This window comes from Xenopus laevis, chromosome 7S, assembly GCF_017654675.1.
Source record: "Xenopus laevis strain J_2021 chromosome 7S, Xenopus_laevis_v10.1, whole genome shotgun sequence".
Taxonomy (NCBI): domain Eukaryota; kingdom Metazoa; phylum Chordata; class Amphibia; order Anura; family Pipidae; genus Xenopus; species Xenopus laevis.
Genome location: NC_054384.1, coordinates 28,315,197 through 28,333,686, shown reverse-complemented (window position 1 = coordinate 28,333,686; position 18,490 = coordinate 28,315,197). Strand labels below are relative to the sequence as shown.

The window sequence follows — 18,490 nt, the reverse complement described above, 5'->3', positions numbered from 1 at the left end:
GTTGAAAACATTGGTCACCTGGGGTCCTAAAAGGTAAAAACATTGGTGACCTGGGGCCCCAAGAGTTAAAAACATTGGTGGCCTGGGGCCCTAAGAGGTAAAAATATTGGTGGCAAGGCACCATAAGAGTTAAAAACATTGGTGACAAGGAGCCCTAGGAGTTAAAAACATTGGTGGCAAGGGGCCCTAAGAGTTAGAAACATTGGTGGCAAGGGGCCCTAAGAGTTAAAAACATTGGTGGCAAGGGGCCCTAAGAGTTAAAAACATTGGTGGCCTGGGGCCCTAAGAGGTAAAAATATTGGTGGCAAAGCACCATAAGCCCTAAGAGTTAGAAACATTGGTGGCACGGGGGCCCTAAGAATTAAAAACATTGGTGGCAAGGGGCCCTAAGAATTAAAAAACATTGGTGGCAAGGGGACCTAAGAATTAAAAACATTGGTGGCAGGGGGCCCTAAGAGTTAAAAACATTGGTGGCAAGTGGCCCTAAGAGTTAAAAACATTGGTGGCAAGGGGCCCTAAGGATAAAAAACATTGGTGGTAAAGAGGCCCTAAGAGTTAAAAATATTGGTGGCAAAGCACCATAAGCCCTAAGAGTTAGAAACATTGGTGGCACGGGGGCCCTAAGAATTAAAAACATTGGTGGCAAGGGGCCCTAAGAATTAAAAAACATTGGTGGCAAGTGGCCCTAAGAGTTAAAAACATTGGTGGCAAGGGGCCCTAAGGATAAAAAACATTGGTGGTAAAGGGGCCCTAAGAGTTAAAAACATTGGTGGCAAGGGGCACAATGAGTTTAAAACATTGCTGGCAAGCGGCCCTAAGAGTTAAAAATATTGGTGGCCTGGGGCCCTTAAAATTAAAAACATTGGTGGCCTGGGGCATAAAGAGCTAAAAACAATTGTGGCAAGGGGCCCTACTACTAATATCCTTATCATCTACAGTGGGGGTATATTATCCCTTATTATACATGAGTGATACTCAGAGTTCCCTGTATAACTGAACCTGCAGCGTTCTGTCTTTTTATGGTAACAAAACTCCTCAATGACTTCTAATATCCTTATCATCTACAGTGGGGATACATTATCCTTTATAATACAAGTAATAAGCAGAGTTCCCTATATAAGTCTGCAGCCTTGTGCCTTTATATGGTCACAGAGCCCGTCAGTGACATCTAGCATCCTTAATCCATATCATTATCCCTTATAATCAATCAGTGATAGTCCCCTGTATAACTCAGCCTGCAACCTTGTGCCTTTATATGGTTATAGAACCCCAGTCCAGCCCCCAAGGCCCACCCCAGATCCACCCAAGCCTACACCACAGTAAAAAGGCCACATAGATATCAGCGCTAAAAACGAAATCCCTCCCACACAAAATTTATAAAAAGCCATTAGTGGGTAAAACAAAAACATTGTTGGCTACGGTCCCACATAACAGTTTTTAAAAATCATTGGCGGTCAGGCCCCCCCATAAGTTAATAAAAAAAAAACATTGGTGCCAGGGCCCCCCATAAAAGTTTAAAAGTTAGTGGTCAGGAACCCCAACAAGTTAAAAAAAATCATTGGTGGCCATGGCCCCATAGAATATTTAAAAAAAACATTGGTGGCCAGGGGCCTATATAGTATTAACATAATACATTGTGGACAGGGGTTTAATTAATTAAAAAAACAAAACTCATTTATGTTTAGTGGAACTTACCTTAGACTCCTTTCCTTACTTTGGGTCATTTCGAGGCTTCAGGACTTCAACTTCAGGTCTTTTCATGACTTTGGGTCTTTTTGCAGCTTTGGTCTGTGATTTCAGGTACTGCAAAATCAACACATTTGCAGCATTCATTTGAGGGGCAAAGATAGAAAAAAATAATGTTCACCCCAGAAAACCATATAATTTTCAGAAAGTAGACATTCCCCTGAATCCAAATTGGGTATGCTTGTCTTTCTACTCCAAGCTGCAAACATTTCGTAAATTTGTGATTTTGGTGACTTTTACAAAAATCACCTCATAACTTCTAACTGGCAGCATCTTATCTACCACATACTATTAGTTACCAAGATAAAACACCCCTTAATATGAAAGCCTGGGGTCCACTGAACCGTTTGATACCCAATGTACATAGGTTTATTGAAGTACATAGCATGTAAAGACACAAAATCTACCTTGTGCATACTTATTTGATGGCTTACACTTACACTCATGTATAAACACTGGCAGTTTTATGTGGAATAAAAGCTACAATTAGGGTGACCCCTGAAAACCATATAATTTAGTAAACTACACATTACGATGACTCCAGAATGGGTGAATATGTATTTCTACTCCAAACTGGGAAACTGCAAAAAAGCAATGTAAGAAAAAAACTGCAATAAAATCATAAAAAAAATCAAATAGAATTAGGCAAATCAATAAAAGAACTGATCCGATAGCGTGATCAGAATACTCAAGGCAAAAGTCACGATATGAAATCAACAGTTTAAGGGGGAAAAAAGGGAAAATGATAAAAATTAAAAAAAGCCTTATATGGTCACATACCCCTCCGTGACATCGATTATCCTAATCATTTACAGTAGGGGGTACATTATCCTGTAAAATACATGAGTGATTCTCAGAGTCCCCTGTATAACAGTCTTGTGCCTTTATAAGGTTAGAGAGCCCTTAATGACATCTAATATCCTTACAATTTACAGTGGGGCAATATTATCCCTTAAAATATATGAGATACAAAGAGTTGTCCATATATATCACATCCTGTAACTTATGTCTTTATATGGCCAGAGAACCCCATAGTGAAATATACTATCCTCATCATTAACAGTAGTGGGTACCTTATCCCTTATACTGTATATGGCATATGATAAGTGATTATGGCTTAAGAGAGGGGTTACATTATCGCCTATACTACAAAAGTGATACTCAAAGTCCCCTGTATAACACAGCCCGCAGCCATGCGCCTATATATGGTCACAGACCCCCTGACCTCTAATATCCTTATCATTTACAGTAAGGGGTATAATCCCTTACAAAAAGTGAGTGATACCCAGAATTCCCTGAATAACTAAGCCTTCAAATTGTGCCTTTATATAGTCACAGAACCTTACAATTTACAGTAGGGTACAATATCCCTTAACACACATGACTGATAGTCAAAGTCCACTATATAAATTAGTCCCCAGCAATGGTCACAGAATTCATTATAAAATGCTTATCATTTAAAGTAGGAAGTACAGTATCACTTATAATCAATGAGTGATAGTATTCTTCATATATCAGTCTGTAGCCTTGTGCCTTTACATGGTCACAAACCGTCAGTGACTTCTAATATCCTTTAATGTACGATAGGGGGAACATTACCCCTTATAATATGTGAATGATACACAGTGTTCACTTGCGGGTGGGCATTTTCCCTTATAATATAGCATTGATACTCAAGTGTCCTCTGTATAACTCAGCCTGCAGCATTGTGCCTTTATATGGTCACAGAACCCCACAGTCCTTATAATTTAAAGTAGGGGGGGGGGATATGATCACTTATAATACATGAGTGACACACAGTGGTCCTAGAATAACTCTGTAACCCTGTGCATTTATCATTTCAGAGAACCCCTCAGTGACTTTGAATATCCTTATAATGTACAGTGGGGGTATAATATCCTTTATAATTCATGAGTGATAGTTCCTTAATTCAGCCTACAGCCTTGTGTCTTTATTTGGTCTCTTAACTCCTGAGTAACTTCTAATATCCCTACAATTTACAGTAGGGGTAAAGCATCACTTGTAATCTATGAGTGACTAACTCAGCGTTGTGCCTTCTGGTCACAGAACAGAACAGGGGTACATTATGCCTTAAATTCTTGCGTGATAAACGGAGTTCCCTTTATAACTCAATCTGCAGCCATGTGCCTTTATATGGTATGGGAACCCCTCAGTGACACATATTATCCCTATAATTTATATTGGGGCAATACTATACCTTAAAATATATGAGAGATACAAAGAGTTCCCCGTATAAATCACAGCCTGCAACTTATGTCTTTATATGGCCACAGAACCCCACAGTGACATCTACTATCCTTATCAGTTGGAGGTACCTTATCCCTTTTATGTAAGTGACACTCAGTATACGGTAACTCAACTTGCAGCCGGTCTCCTTTAAATGGTCACAGATCGCCTTAGTGAATTCTAATATCCTTATTTACAGTAGGGGGGAAATTATCCTAAACATTAAGTGACACCAAGAGTTCCCTGCATAACTAAAACTTCAACTTGTAGCTTTTTTTATAGTCAGAGAACCCCTCAGTGACTTATAATATCCTTATAATTTACAGTGGGGGTACAATATCCCTTATAATACATGAATAGTAGTTCTCTGTATAACCTTGTGCATTTATACAGTCACATAACCTCTCAATGACCTCTAATATCCGTATCATTTATAGTAGGGGGTACATTTTTCCTGTAAATTAGGTGAGTGATTGTCAAGCGTTCCCTGTACAACTCAGTCTGCAGTCTATTGCCTTGAAGTGGTCACAGATTTCTAACATCCTTATAATTTACAGTGCGGGGTACATTATACCATATAATACTTGGGTGAAACAGAGATCTCTTTATAACTCAGCCTGCAGCGTTGTGCCTTTATATGGTCACAGAACCCCTCAGTGACATCTGATTTAATTATTATTTAAAGTAGGGGGTACATTGTCTCATAGTATATGAGTGATGCTCAGCATTCCCTGAATAACTCAACCTGCAGCTCATGAATTTTTATGGTCACAGAGCCCCTCAGTGAAAGCGAATATCCTTATGATTTACGGTAGGGGGCACACAATCCATTATAATACCTGTGTGATACTCAGGGTCCACTGCATAACTTGGTCTGCAGTCTTGTCTCTTTTATGGTCATAGAACTCCTCTGTTACATCTAATGCCCTTATCATTTAGGGGGTACAGTATCGCTTATAATCAATTAGTGAGTGTCCCCTGTAAGCCTGTAGCTTTGCACCTTTACATGGCCACATGTACATTTACAGTGGGGGTTACAGTATCCCTTATAATACATGAATGATAGTCAACAGACTAACTCAGCCTGCAGCCATGTGCCTTTATATGGTCCCAAACCCCTCAGTGACTTTTAATATCCTTATAACCGTAAGGGGTATATTATCCTGAAAAATACATGAGTGATTCTCAGAGCCCCCTGTATAACTTAATCTGCAGCCTTGCGCCTTAAAATGGTCACAGTACCCCTTAGAGATTTCTAACACCCTTATCATTTACAGTGGGGGTACATTATACCATATAATACTTGGGTAACACAGAGATCTCTGTATAACTCAGCCAGCAGCCGTGTGCCTTTATATGGTCACAGAGACCCTCAGAGACCCCTATTATCCTTAAAATTTGCAGTGGGATTATAATATAAACACATACATGATACTCATAGTTCTCTGTATAACACAGTCTGCAGACTTATGCCTTTATATGATCATATAAGTGACATCTAAAATCCTTATCAATGACATTTGGGGGTACAATATACCATATCATACATGAGCAATGTTTACAATTCAATGTATAACGCAGCCTGTAGCCCTGTGTCTATATATTGTCACAGAACCCCTCAGTGACATCTTATAACCTTATCATTTACAATAGGGGGTACATTATCCCTTGATTTGTAATGAATGATCATGGGCCATTCCCTGTATAATTCAGCCATCAACTTTCTGCTTTTACATGGCCGCAGAACCCCTGAGTGACTTCTAATGTCCTTATAATTTACAGCGGGGGCACATTATCCATTTTAACTACATGAGTGAATCTCAGAGTTCCCTGTATAATTCAGCCTGCAGACTTGAGCCTTTATATGGTCACAGAACCCCTGAGCGCCATCTCATTTCCTTGTGATTTAAAGTAGGGGGTACATTCGTTTATCCCACTTTGTAACAATTCAATTGTTACTATTTTGATACTTAAGAGTCTAGTGTACAACTCAGCCTGCAGCTTTGTGCCTTTTTATGGTCACAGAGCCCCTAGGTGACATCCAACATCCTTATTAAAGTAGGAGGTACATTATCCCATATAATACATTTGTGATGCTCAGCGTTCCCTGTATAACTCAGACTGCAACTTTGCGCCTTTATATGGTGACAGAACCCCTCAGTGACTACTAATATCCTTATCATTTACCGAAAGAGGGTAGGGGTAAATAATCCCTTATACAACATGAGTGATACTCAGAGTTTCCTGAATAACTCCGTCTGCAGCCTTGTGCCTTTACATAGTTACAGAACCCTTCAGTGACTTCTAATATCCTTATGATTTAAAGAAGGGGTTACATTATCCCTAATACTACATTATTAATACTCAAGAGTTCCCTGTATAACTCAGTCTGCAGCCTTGTGTTTTTATATAGTCACAGAACCCTTCAGTGACTTCTAATATCCTTAGCATTTACAGTAGGTCTTACATTATCCCTAATAATACATGAGTGATACTTAACCTGCAGCCTTGTCCCATGAGGCCCTAATTCATATATAATTTCAATAAATATTGTCAGTGTTGGACTGGCCCACCGGAATACCAGGAAAACTGCCGATGGCCCCAAGTGTCAGTGGGCCCTCCTGCTTCTAAACATTTGGCTTATTTCATGGTCATTATCAATTTCTATGAGAACAAAGAAGCGAAATAGACGGATTAATAGATTATAGTATGTAAAGAAAAAAGACTAGGAGAATAGAGGTTGAGTGAGGAGAGGAAAAATAATATTACTGAGAGTGGCCCCTGGTCTAAGGTTTTTGGGTGGCTCCTGGTGTCCCAGTCGGACACTGTGTGCGGGCCCCTGAGGTATCAGTCCCAGTGGGCCCAGGACCCCCAGTCCAACACTGAATATTGGTAAAACAAGCAGTGGCTTAACTAGATGTACTGGCCCCAAACAAATTAACCCTAGGGCCCCCAACATATTCAAAGGTTGTCCTGTTTTATCCATATATGTTGAAAGTGCACATGAATTAGGGCCTTACGGGCCCCTATAATTTATGGGCCCCTCTGCAGCCGCAGGGTCTACTTGCTCTGTTTCTCCTGATTCCCCAGCATTGGTAGTTCAATGGTTTCCAAGGCTCCGTTGTCAGTTCCCTGAGAGATTGATTATCTTTTTTCCCTATTACCATTGGGATCAACCATCATTTTTACCGGCCGGTAATCCTGGAACCCGCCAGCGACCCGAGGATTTGGTGCAGGAGTCGGCCAGAACCCACCCAACCCGCGGGTTTCAGGCAGGTCCGGAATTCACCTGCACATTTTTGCTGCGCACCAGCGAGACCGGTGGGAAGTAAGGAGAAGGAGTGCAGGAAACGGGTCTGGGCCCAGCCAAACCCTGGGAACTGTCCTATCCTGAAACTATTGTGGAACATCAAGACAATTACTGATACAGATATCCCTCACACTTCAATCACAGTTGTCTTAAATTATTCCTCCCTCTCTGCTAGCCTGTACAGAAAATGATCCATTCCTGTTGATACTGCAAAGGCCCTCATCCTAATGAAACGGAGACAGACTGATAGCCTAAGAAACTGACCCAATCAACTGGCTGAAATCCAGAGTTTAGACCTACCTCAACTAAAAAAAAACCACAGAGGTTTGCAAATTAATAGTTTTATTGGATGTAATTCACAAACATTGACCCACAAATTATAGGTATTCCCCTGTACTAAGTACAATTCAGCAGGAACAGTCCCTAAGTTTGGTAGTTTGCTCATAGGCTGTACAGAGAGTTCACATAAAACTATAACTATGTACTAATATATCCCCTGTACTAAGCACAATTCAGCAGGAACAGTCCCCAAAGTTTGCTCAAAGCCTGTACAGTAAGATCCCATAAAACAATGGCAGCAAAGGTATTCCACTGTACTTAGCAAAATTCAGCAGGAACAGCCCCTATGTTTGCTCATAGCCTGTACAGAGAGATCCCATAAAACTATGGCACCATCTCTACCTACTATAGCTGCTATCCCAAAGCCACACTCCCTTCCCAAATGTGTTGCAAGGACCCCAATATTTGCAGAGACCACTGCAGATGCTAGGTGGTAGCTGAAGAGAAGAACACGTAGATGGCTTTTAATCTGACATATGCTCTTCATATAATGTGGAAAGTAATTGAAAAAAGTCTTTATTTCTGGGGAACAATCTGAAAACAATTGAACTGAAAATTTGGAAGGTAAACAACCCCTTTAAGTATATGGCTGACACTGACTACTTACCTGGGATTGAACATAAGGGATACGAAACTGCTTTTGGGCTCCAGAATCTTCAATCGAGGCACCTTCTAGGCATGGAAAAAGACCAGATCCCCATGCTCCTAAAAAACAAAGAAAAGCGGTGAGTTGGGGACAAGTGGAGGTACAGACAGCTGAAACATTACATGACGTCTATATCAATAGGAAATATTGGGGGTCATTTATCAACACTGGGCACATTTGCCCATGGCCAGTAACCCATGGCAACCAATCAGATTGCTGCATTCATTGTTCTACTTGCAGATGGCTTTTAAAAGCTAATCGCTGATTGGTTGCTATAGGTAACTGCCCATGGGCAAATTTGCCCAGTGTTGATAAATGAGCCCCACTGTGTGTAGACCACTAACCAGCTTTGAAACATACAGCTCTATAAATACACCGACACGGACTCTCTCTAACGTACAAGGTCATGCTGGAACATAAGCACCCCAACTTACCTCACTATACTAAATCTTGGGAAACAGACAAACCTCAATCCCTGAGCAAGATTGGCTGGACATATTCCAAATAATCACAAAATGCTCAATAAGCAATAAATACCAAGAACAATGAGATCCACCATCTCTACCCACTATTTAGGCTAAGGTGCCCCCTATAAGCAAAGGACCCCCCAAAACCATGGCTGATGAATGAATGGACCCAACAGATATGGCAGCGCAGTAATTGCACTGACTCAATAGGCCACACATACAAAGCAATGCTCTGTGTACTTAATAGTCTGTGTATGTGCTGCACATCTAATTAGAAATAAATGCCATATAAACCTCACTCATCAACAGGGGACACTTCCCCTTTAAGAGCAGGGGACAGAGGTGACTTCCCCCTGGAAGTGTGACAGTTGGTTCAGTCCGTTGGTTGGCCCTGTGGTGAGAGGTAAGAGTACTTTCCCTCTGGGAGATTTTTTGCCAAAAAACCTTTATTTTAATGGAAAAAGAGGAGGGAATTTGGGCAATGTCCCCCACAGACTAGCAGGTGGTGTGCCTCTCCCTGATTTTAGTGAATTTGGATATTTTTCCCCTAAAATGTGCTTGGGAGATGCCTTTAATCTTAGTGCTGGTTGGGAGACACAGACTTTTTGTGCATTTGGCATTATGCAGGGCTGCCAGCAAATATTCACATTATCTTCAGAAGGAAACTTTTGGGGACCCTGCAGCACACCATAAGGAACTAGGGGTGGGAAGCAGAGGCACGTGCCATGGGGACAGTTGGGGGTGATGAGTGGGGGACATACAGCAGGTCCCATAGAAGAGAGGAGACTTTACACCTAGGGTTTGACAGTTGGTTTAGTCCGTTGGTTAAGTGTATATTCCCTCTGAGAGATATTTTGCCAAATAACCTTTACTATAGTAAAAACAAGAGGGGAAAAGGTTGGGTGACGCCCCTCAGACTAGCAGATGTTGCTCCTCTCCCTGATTTTAGTGAATTTGGAGATTTTTCCCCTAAAATGTGCTTGGGAGAAGCCTTTAATGTTAGTGCTGGTTGGGAGACACAGACTTTGGCAGTTATTTAGGGCTCTCTGCTAATTGACTGTGTGAGGAAACTTCCAGCATTCTAGAGACTGAGGCTCAGTACCTGCTGGAACTGATACAAAGCTCAAAGTTTAGGGGAAAATACATTTCTGCTTTCCTCTGTATTAAATAGGAAATATTAAGCGCTAAATTCCTTAACTTGCCTTTATATTCTCTTTTCTATACAGATTGCTACAGTGCCTTTCCTGCATTTTTGGACCGCGACTTCGGTGATTCACACCTGCCCATTAACACCTGGGAGTTTTTTTTTGGCTTCTCCATTGTTCATATAATTACATCTTTATCTGAACAGTGAAAGAGAGAGCCAGGGGTTCCTTAGGGAGACCCCCCTTGGGGTGCCCCGGCCTTGTGCCGCCCCCTATTTTTTTCCCCCCATCGGAGAATCTTCTTTAAGAGGTAATCTTGCAAATTCAACTGATTCAGCACATGATTTCTTCTTCAGAGAGTCTGTCGTAAATTCACTCGGGGGGTCGGCTTTGTGCATATGAGCCCATACGGCTACTGTATATGGTATTTATAAGAAGCCAATTCATCAGCAGCATTAATAATGGGCTTTAATCATTTACTGGAACACTGTTTCATACAAATGGGAGAATATAGATAAGGAAATACATAAATGGGTGGTTCACCTTTAATGTATATTTTAGTATGTTACAGGATGGCTACTTCTAAGCAAATTTTTCACTTGTCTTCATTAAATGTTTTCGATATTTTTCTGACTCTTTCCCGCTTTCAATGGGTCACTGACCCCATCAAAAAACAAATGGTCTGTAATGCTACACATTTATTGTTATTGCTACTTTTCTTCAAAGAACATGGTTGCTAGAGTCATTTGGACCATAGCAACCACATGGCTGAAATTGCAAACTGGAGAGCTGCTGAAGAAAAAGCTCAATAACTCAAAACCCACAAATAATAAAAAAAGAAAAACCAAGTGAAAATTGTCTTAGAATATCACTATCTGCATCATACTAAAAGTTCATTTAAAGGGAAACAACTCTTGCCTTCACTTTGGCTGATTATGTCTATTTGTCCCTGTAGGTTTCAACGATGGACAAGGTGCAGAGAAATCCATCTCTTCTGGTAATGCCTCAGTGTAAAACAATCCTCTCTCATCTGAACTGGTGTTTCCCTTTCTCTCTTCTATATAAGTTCTACTTAAACTGTCTGTCTGCACTGCTTCTTTTATATATATATATATATATATATATATATATATATATATATATATATATATATATATATATATATATATAGATATAGATATAGATATATATAGATATATATATATATATAGATATATAGATATAACAACGAAAAACCGCACACACAGGATTTATAGGGGCAAATTCATTAAGATGCGAAGTTGCGCCAGGCGCAACTTTGCCGCACTTCGCCAGGCGAAGTTTCGCCAGGGCTCCGCAAATTCACTAAAATCCGAAGTTGCGCACAGGGGTAGCGTAAGGTTGCGAAGTTGCGCTAGCGTTGATTCGCTATATAAAGCGAAGTTACGCTAGCGAAGGCTAATTTGCATACGGCGCGAAATTCAACTTTCAATGGAGGAATACGTATCTGCACTACAAATGCCTAGAAAACCTTCAAATCAGCAAATAAAAAATTTATTTTGCCCTACACATGTGCCCACTGTCTAGGTAAGTTGCCATGAGTCAGGAAATGTAGGGGGGAGGAAGGGGAGCCTTTCTTTTTCAGCCTATCACCCATCATGTAGAAAACATGCCAGCGTTTTTTGGGACTTAGAAAAAAATTTTTTTTTTTAAACAAGCCCTATCTACTCTATTGCGCTTCGCCAGGTCTGAGGTGGCGAAGGAAGTCTAGCGTAAAAGGTAGCGTTCAGTACACTGCGCAAGTTAGTGAATTTGCGTAGTTTCGTCGCTAGCGAAAATTCGCCTGGCGTAAGGTTGCGAAGTAACACTAGCGAAACTACGGCAGCGTTCGTTAGTGAATTTGCGCAGTAGCGAAAATGCCAAACGCTAGCGAATTAACGCTAGCGTTCGGCGCTTCGCGCCTTAGTGAATTTGCCCCATAAGGTGCAAAAAATAAAAAAGGTTTATTGCAACGTTTCGGCTCCTGTACTCGAGCCTTCTTCAGGCCACCTGAAGAAGGCTCGAGTACAGGAGCCGAAGCGTTGCAATAAATCTTTTTTTTATTTTTTGCACCTTATAAGTCCTGTGTGTGCGATTTTTCGTTGTTCTATGTATAATTTACTATAACCTGCACCTGGGCAATTGCCTATTTACAAGAGTGCTCCAGCTGTATGGAAAAAAAAATAAATAAATAAAAAAAATATATTATATATATGTCGGAGCTGCCAAACCTTTTGCCTCTGTGCATGTAGAACTGACATCCAGGGAATCCAATCACTACGTTTATTTAATTTTCAGAATAAAATGCCCTTATTACTGGCATGCTTGCCCCATAAAAACCCAAACCCTTTTCTGTCTCTTTTCTCCTCAGAGCCAGGCTGACTGTGAGCAGCATTTAGAGCCATTTAGTATTCTGTCCCTAATGCTCTTTCTTTTCACTTACAGACGCTGTACTCCGTCCTGAAGGACTTCAGGGGGGAACATACGGACTTTGAGGCCCTCGCCTCTTATTACGGTAAAATCCTATATAATTTATCAGTTCCTAAGGTTGTGCCATTTGTTTTATCATATGTGAATTCCTTTCCCCATATAGCTCAGTATTTAACAGAAATGTGTTTTTCCTGCAGAACATCACTACCGGGTCGAATACAGCGAGAACATCGTCCTGTAAGTAAACCATAAATGGACTTGTTACATGTTGGGAATCATTTGCTATTGCCCCAGGGGTAACTGCAAGGGCAATAAGGCTGGAAAATGTTTAATTAACATTCAGTGATATCTTTCTTTTTCAGAAAGCACTTCCTTCTTACGTGCGAAGTGGACCCGAGGATGAGGGCCAAGGAGAACATTATCCTGTACTGGAAAATGCTCAACTCACTGGTATGTAATGCAGAATTGATGTTTAGGTAAATAGGGAACAAATAATATTAGATTGCCAGCTCTTATCTCACACTGCTTCTTTCTTTATGTTTCAGGAAGTGATCAAGAGGGAATATGCCGCCCTCAGGAAGTCTGCCAAGCTGCCTCCTGTAAGTGTCACTAGTATTATTATGGGAGAGGTTATTATTCACTGTGTGTCTCTATAATAATTGGTACAAAGAAGCGCTTAACATTGACTCTCTTCTTCCACAGGATCATCCAACTCGAGTCCAAAACCGGAGGCAGCAACTTGAGTATCTGCGGCTGGAGAATGTAAGTTCACCTGGGATCACTGTCCCTGATGCTTTTCTTGGGTGTTTTAACAACTAGATACTGAACTTTGATTGGTCCATTGCAATCAGGACAACTGCACACGGGGTGATTTGGGGTTTTTTCTCCCTATGATGAGAAAAGGCTGAACAATATCACATCATCAGCTGCCGGCAGGGAATCCCACACCCTCACTGCCCTCAGCATATAAAGGTACTATTAGCAGCACATCTACAGGCATAATCCTAACTGTCTCCTTTCTTTCCCCTTTGCTCCTATCCTTGTGCCTCCCATGTGCTCACAGACCATCAACCAACACCTTAACCAGCTGCACAACGAGTTTGTGAGAGAGCAGAAGCTACAGGAAGCTGCTCGGTATGTATTTTGCAATTAACACTTTCAATTACACTTACTGGCACATAACGTTCAAAAAATAGATGTTTTCTCGTACCTCTGGGTGCTTTGGCCATACTAATAGTAAATAGCACAGAAACTTGTTGAACTTTTTTAGGTCCCTACAAACATAGCATGTATTTCAGCATGTATCACTGGGTGAAGTCTAGCATGGAACTTACTCAGCTCAGTAACTGCCCAATGTGTTACAGTAGGGACAGGTGTGTAGCAGGCATAATGTTATTTCTTAGGTACAAGGCTATCTGGCTATTTTAATCCTCCAGTGATCAGAATTGTAGTTGCAATACTTTGGAAACAAATTACAATAATGACCCTTTTTTTTTTTTTTTACATTTTCTTCCCTTCAAACCTAGTAAGAAACAAAGTCCTGCAGCTGAAGAAGAGGAGGAGGATGATGGAGCCCCTGCAGCAGCAGCAGAAGAGGAAGCCGCTCCTGGAGAAGAAGAAGAGGAAGCTCCAATAAAGAAAAAGAGGAAAGCGCTCCCGCTGAAGATAAGCAACTTCGTGAAGAGGAGGAGAAAGAAGACGGAGCGGAAGTAGGAGGTTCTGCAGAAGAACATCAAGCCCCTGCAGTGGAGGAGAAGAAGACGGAGGCGCAGTCTCCTGCAGGGGAAGAAGAACAGGTAGGACCTCCTGAAGAAAACAAAGAGAAAACTCCTGTAGCGGAGGAGAAAGAAGAGGGAGCGGATGGAGAAGAAGAAGCTCCTGAGGTGGAAGAGATCATCAAAGATCCTCCGGTGGTGGAGAGGCCAACCCTGCGAAAACAGCTTAGGAAGGCCATCATGAAGAGGCTCCGGAGAGTATGGGTAATGTATCAATTTACTGACAATTACCCATTATCTAGAGATGCCTCATGTTGTCCAGTGCAGCTCCACTTTACTTCCTGCAGTTCTGAGCATTTTCAATCAGAACAATAAAAGGAAATCATACACCGTCTGTTGAGCCCGCAGGCTGATTACTTTGAGGGCACCCCATAGACCGATGTTTGGCTGCCTTTAGGTTGTAAGAGGTTGCTGACAGAGATCGAAGTCTGCAGATAAAGTGTTGATTCTATAGCAGGCCAATAACAGGGGAGGTAGGTAATGCTTATAGGGCTGCTGGACATCTGCCTTAGATATCCACCTTTGGAAATGGGTTGCTACTGGGTAATAGACTGGCACCAGGTGATCAAAGCATATAAAAGAATAAATGGCGCAGGCTCAGACTGAGATTCATAATAGGCCAAGGCATTCCATGTGTAGAGAGACCCAAACAGTCCCCACAGGCCCAATGAATAGTGCGTTCTTAAAGCAAGACCGAGCCTTTAATATCATAATGAAACAAGTATTTGTCTTTATTCTTATGTCAACACTTTCTAAATCTTTTCTTTTCAGCATTCCACCCAAAGACTCAACTGCTGCTGCCGACCCAACACCATGGCCTAAATCCTTCCGGTTTACCTCTCCCAAGGGCGTATGTCTGTGTGTCTGTCTGTCTGTGTGTTTGTGGGTTATGTACAGAAGGGAGTGTGGGAGTTGTATACAAGAGTGGGTGAGGGGTTATGTACAGGAGGGAGAGTGAGGGGTTATGTACAGGAGTGGGGTGAGGGATTATGTACAGGAGGGAGAGTGAGGGGTTATGTACAGGAGGAAGGGTGGGAGTTATATACAGGAGGGAGTGTGGGAGTTATGTACAGGAGTGGGGTGAGGGATTATGTACAGGAGTGGGGTGAGGGATTATGTACAGGAGGGAGAGTGAGGGGTTATGTACAGGAGGAAGGGTGGGAGTTATATACAGGAGGGAGTGTGGGAGTTATGTACAGGAGTGGGGTGAGGGATTATGTACAGGAGTGGGGTGAGGGATTATGTACAGGAGGGAGAGTGAGGGGTTATGTACAGGAGTGGGGTGAGGGATTATGTACAGGAGGGAGAGTGAGGGATTATGTACAGGAGGAAGGGTGGGAGTTATATACAGGAGGGAGTGTGGGAGTTATGTACAGGAGTGGGGTGAGGGATTATGTACAGGAGTGGGGTGAGGGATTATGTACAGGAGGGAGAGTGAGGGGTTATGTACAGGAGGAAGGGTCGGAGTTATGTACAGGAGGGAGGGTAGGAGTAATGATGGGGGGATATCTACAGTAGGGATGGTTATGTATAGGAGAGAGAGGTTGAAGGGGTGTGTATAGGAGGGGGTGCTTAGCATGATCCAGGGTGTAAAACCGACTGCCGTTTCTAGGAGTCAGGAAGGCATTTTTACCTTCAGTGCAGATTGGTCCTCATAGTACTCTAGGGTTTTTCTCCTTCCTCTGGATCATTGGTCGTTAGGGATGCCCAAATATAAATTAGCTATTCATTTTAATAAATCCTGTGCTCCCTGCCAGGTTTCCCCATAAATATGTCTCAGCGTTTTTCTTTAATCTCTATGGTGAATATTGAGGGAAGGGGCTCCTGTGCCTCGTTCTACTAAGGACACACATTGATCGCCAATGATTGGAAGGAACTACAAAATTGCTTTACTCCATAGGCCACAATGTAAGCATTTCCCTTCAAGTCCGTTGCCCCTTTCTTAACATTGGAATTCCATCCACTTCCCACCAGCCTATTTATCCTATACCAGACATTTAGTATATGAAGGTGCTTGATATTGGGGAACACCTATGCTGCATTTGTTTTTTGGTTTGAAGAAGCAAGAGGCTGGCACACGGAGCGATTTAAACCGGGGTCCTACCCCTGGTGTGTTTATTGCATCAAACAACGTTTCGGAGGGCGTTCCCCGTTCGTCAGGTGAAATTCCGCGTGAATTCTTTGCACTGTTTGTTTTTTGGTTACCACTCTCTCCAGGTTACGAGACATCCTTTTTGGGTGGGGGATTCCTGCTAAAGCGATGGAGGATTATTATATTTCTTCTTGCCCCCACAATGACACACTCCATTGTTTGCTAGGCGAGCAAGAGCTTTGAGGGGTAATAAGGAAGGTAGGTGCAAGTTGGGCCAACCCTGCCACTGGACCCATGACCCCCCCCCACTCAGTACCAAAGTTCACATGGACATGAACCTGGAACAGTAACTTTTGGTCAAGGTCGACTCTTTAAGCAGTTACCTAACTCAACCTAAATCAAATGTATTAGTAGAACTTTTCTGCATTTCTGATGTGTAAATATGAGGCAGTAGGTTAAATCCTTTGGTCAAACACTAGCCGGTCCTAATAAAGGCAATGACAAATGTGTTGCCCCCTGGAAATATGTGCTACTGTCAGGAGAGAATATACTCATGAAATGACCTTCCCCTTCTTTAAATCTTAAATGTTAAAAAACATTGGTGGCTTAGGGCCCTAAGCGTTAAAAACATTGGTGGCCTGGGGTCGTAAAAGTTGAAAACATTGGTCACCTGGGGTCCTAAAAGGTAAAAACATTGGTGACCTGGGGCCCCAAGAGTTAAAAACATTGGTGGCCTGGGGCCCTAAGAGGTAAAAATATTGGTGGCAAGGCACCATAAGAGTTAAAAACATTGGTGACAAGGAGCCCTAGGAGTTAAAAACATTGGTGGCAAGGGGCCCTAAGAGTTAAAAACATTGGTGGCAAGGGGCCCTAAGAGTTGAAACATTGGTGGCCTGGGGCCCTAAGAGGTAAAAATATTGGTGGCAAAGCACCATAAGCCCTAAGAGTTAGAAACATTGGTGGCACGGGGGCCCTAAGAATTAAAAACATTGGTGGCAAGGGGCCCTAAGAATTAAAAAACATTGGTGGCAAGGGGACCTAAGAATTAAAAACATTGGTGGCAGGGGGCCCTAAGAGTTAAAAACATTGGTGGCAAGTGGCCCTAAGAGTTAAAAACATTGGTGGCAAGGGGCCCTAAGGATAAAAAACATTGGTGGTAAAGAGGCCCTAAGAGTTAAAAATATTGGTGGCAAAGCACCATAAGCCCTAAGAGTTAGAAACATTGGTGGCACGGGGGCCCTAAGAATTAAAAACATTGGTGGCAAGGGGCCCTAAGAATTAAAAAACATTGGTGGCAAGTGGCCCTAAGAGTTAAAAACATTGGTGGCAAGGGGCCCTAAGGATAAAAAACATTGGTGGTAAAGGGGCCCTAAGAGTTAAAAACATTGGTGGCAAGGGGCACAATGAGTTTAAAACATTGCTGGCAAGCGGCCCTAAGAGTTAAAAATATTGGTGGCCTGGGGCCCTTAAAATTAAAAACATTGGTGGCCTGGGGCATAAAGAGCTAAAAACAATTGTGGCAAGGGGCCCTACTACTAATATCCTTATCATCTACAGTGGGGGTATATTATCCCTTATTATACATGAGTGATACTCAGAGTTCCCTGTATAACTGAACCTGCAGCGTTCTGTCTTTTTATGGTAACAAAACTCCTCAATGACTTCTAATATCCTTATCATCTACAGTGGGGATACATTATCCTTTATAATACAAGTAATAAGCAGAGTTCCCTATATAAGTCTGCAGCCTTGTGCCTTTATATGGTCACAGAGCCCGTCAGTGACATCTAGCATCCTTAATCCATATCATTATCCCTTATAATCAATCAGTGATAGTCCCCTGTATAACTCAGCCTGCAACCTTGTGCCTTTATATGGTTATAGAACCCCAGTCCAGCCCCCAAGGCCCACCCCAGATCCACCCAAGCCTACACCACAGTAAAAAGGCCACATAGATATCAGCGCTAAAAACGAAATCCCTCCCACACAAAATTTATAAAAAGCCATTAGTGGGTAAAACAAAAACATTGTTGGCTACGGTCCCACATAACAGTTTTTAAAAATCATTGGCGGTCAGGCCCCCCCATAAGTTAATAAAAAAAAAACATTGGTGCCAGGGCCCCCCATAAAAGTTTAAAAGTTAGTGGTCAGGAACCCCAACAAGTTAAAAAAAATCATTGGTGGCCATGGCCCCATAGAATATTTAAAAAAAACATTGGTGGCCAGGGGCCTATATAGTATTAACATAATACATTGTGGACAGGGGTTTAATTAA

The 18,490-nt window shown here is 42.0% G+C and overlaps 2 protein-coding genes across 21 annotated transcripts in view; one reads left to right on the top strand and one right to left on the bottom strand.

Moving 5' to 3' along the window:
- Positions 1–18,490, bottom strand: part of zfyve27.L (zinc finger FYVE domain containing 27 L homeolog) — a 137,451-nt gene that overhangs the window by 17,407 nt on the left and 101,554 nt on the right. For 16 of the 18 annotated variants that reach the window (XM_041570583.1, XM_041570582.1, XM_041570567.1 and 13 more), the window contains 2 exons: positions 8,250–8,347; positions 1,696–1,803 (listed from right to left, as the gene is read on the bottom strand). The gene's annotated coding sequence lies outside the window, so the exon portion shown is untranslated. Of the gene's footprint in view, positions 1–1,695; positions 1,804–8,249; positions 8,348–16,205; positions 16,376–18,490 lie in introns of those variants that run through there. The other 2 variants (XM_041570573.1, XM_041570572.1) reach the window with 2 other exon arrangements.
- Positions 10,194–15,130, top strand: LOC121396252. Of its 3 annotated transcripts, XR_005962909.1 has the most exons (10): positions 10,194–10,210; positions 10,856–10,897; positions 12,364–12,433; positions 12,546–12,585; positions 12,711–12,798; positions 12,894–12,947; positions 13,051–13,110; positions 13,412–13,482; positions 13,875–14,327; positions 14,895–15,130. XR_005962909.1 is itself a non-coding variant. In XM_041571050.1 (8 exons), the coding sequence occupies exons 1-8, from the start codon at positions 10,865–10,867 to the stop codon at positions 14,059–14,061; spliced, it is 603 nt and encodes a 200-aa protein (XP_041426984.1). In that variant the 5' UTR covers positions 10,736–10,864; the 3' UTR covers positions 14,062–14,387. The 3 variants fall into 3 exon arrangements, 1 of the variants encoding a protein (XP_041426984.1); XR_005962908.1 differs by lacking the exon at positions 10,194–10,210 and having other exon boundaries at positions 10,736–10,897; XM_041571050.1 differs by lacking the exons at positions 10,194–10,210; positions 14,895–15,130 and having other exon boundaries at positions 10,736–10,897; positions 13,875–14,387.

What these genes read in the sequence shown, in the direction of transcription:
- LOC121396252 (XM_041571050.1), top strand. Translation starts at nt 10,865, where the DNA reads ATGGACAAGGTGCAGAGAAATCCATCTCTTCTG. An exon ending in GGCCCTCGCCTCTTATTACG is followed by an intron (nt 12,434 to 12,545) that starts GTAAAATCCTAT and finishes TTTTTCCTGCAG; the next exon opens with AACATCACTACCGGGTCGAA. An exon ending in TACAGCGAGAACATCGTCCT is followed by an intron (nt 12,586 to 12,710) that starts GTAAGTAAACCA and finishes TTTCTTTTTCAG; the next exon opens with AAAGCACTTCCTTCTTACGT.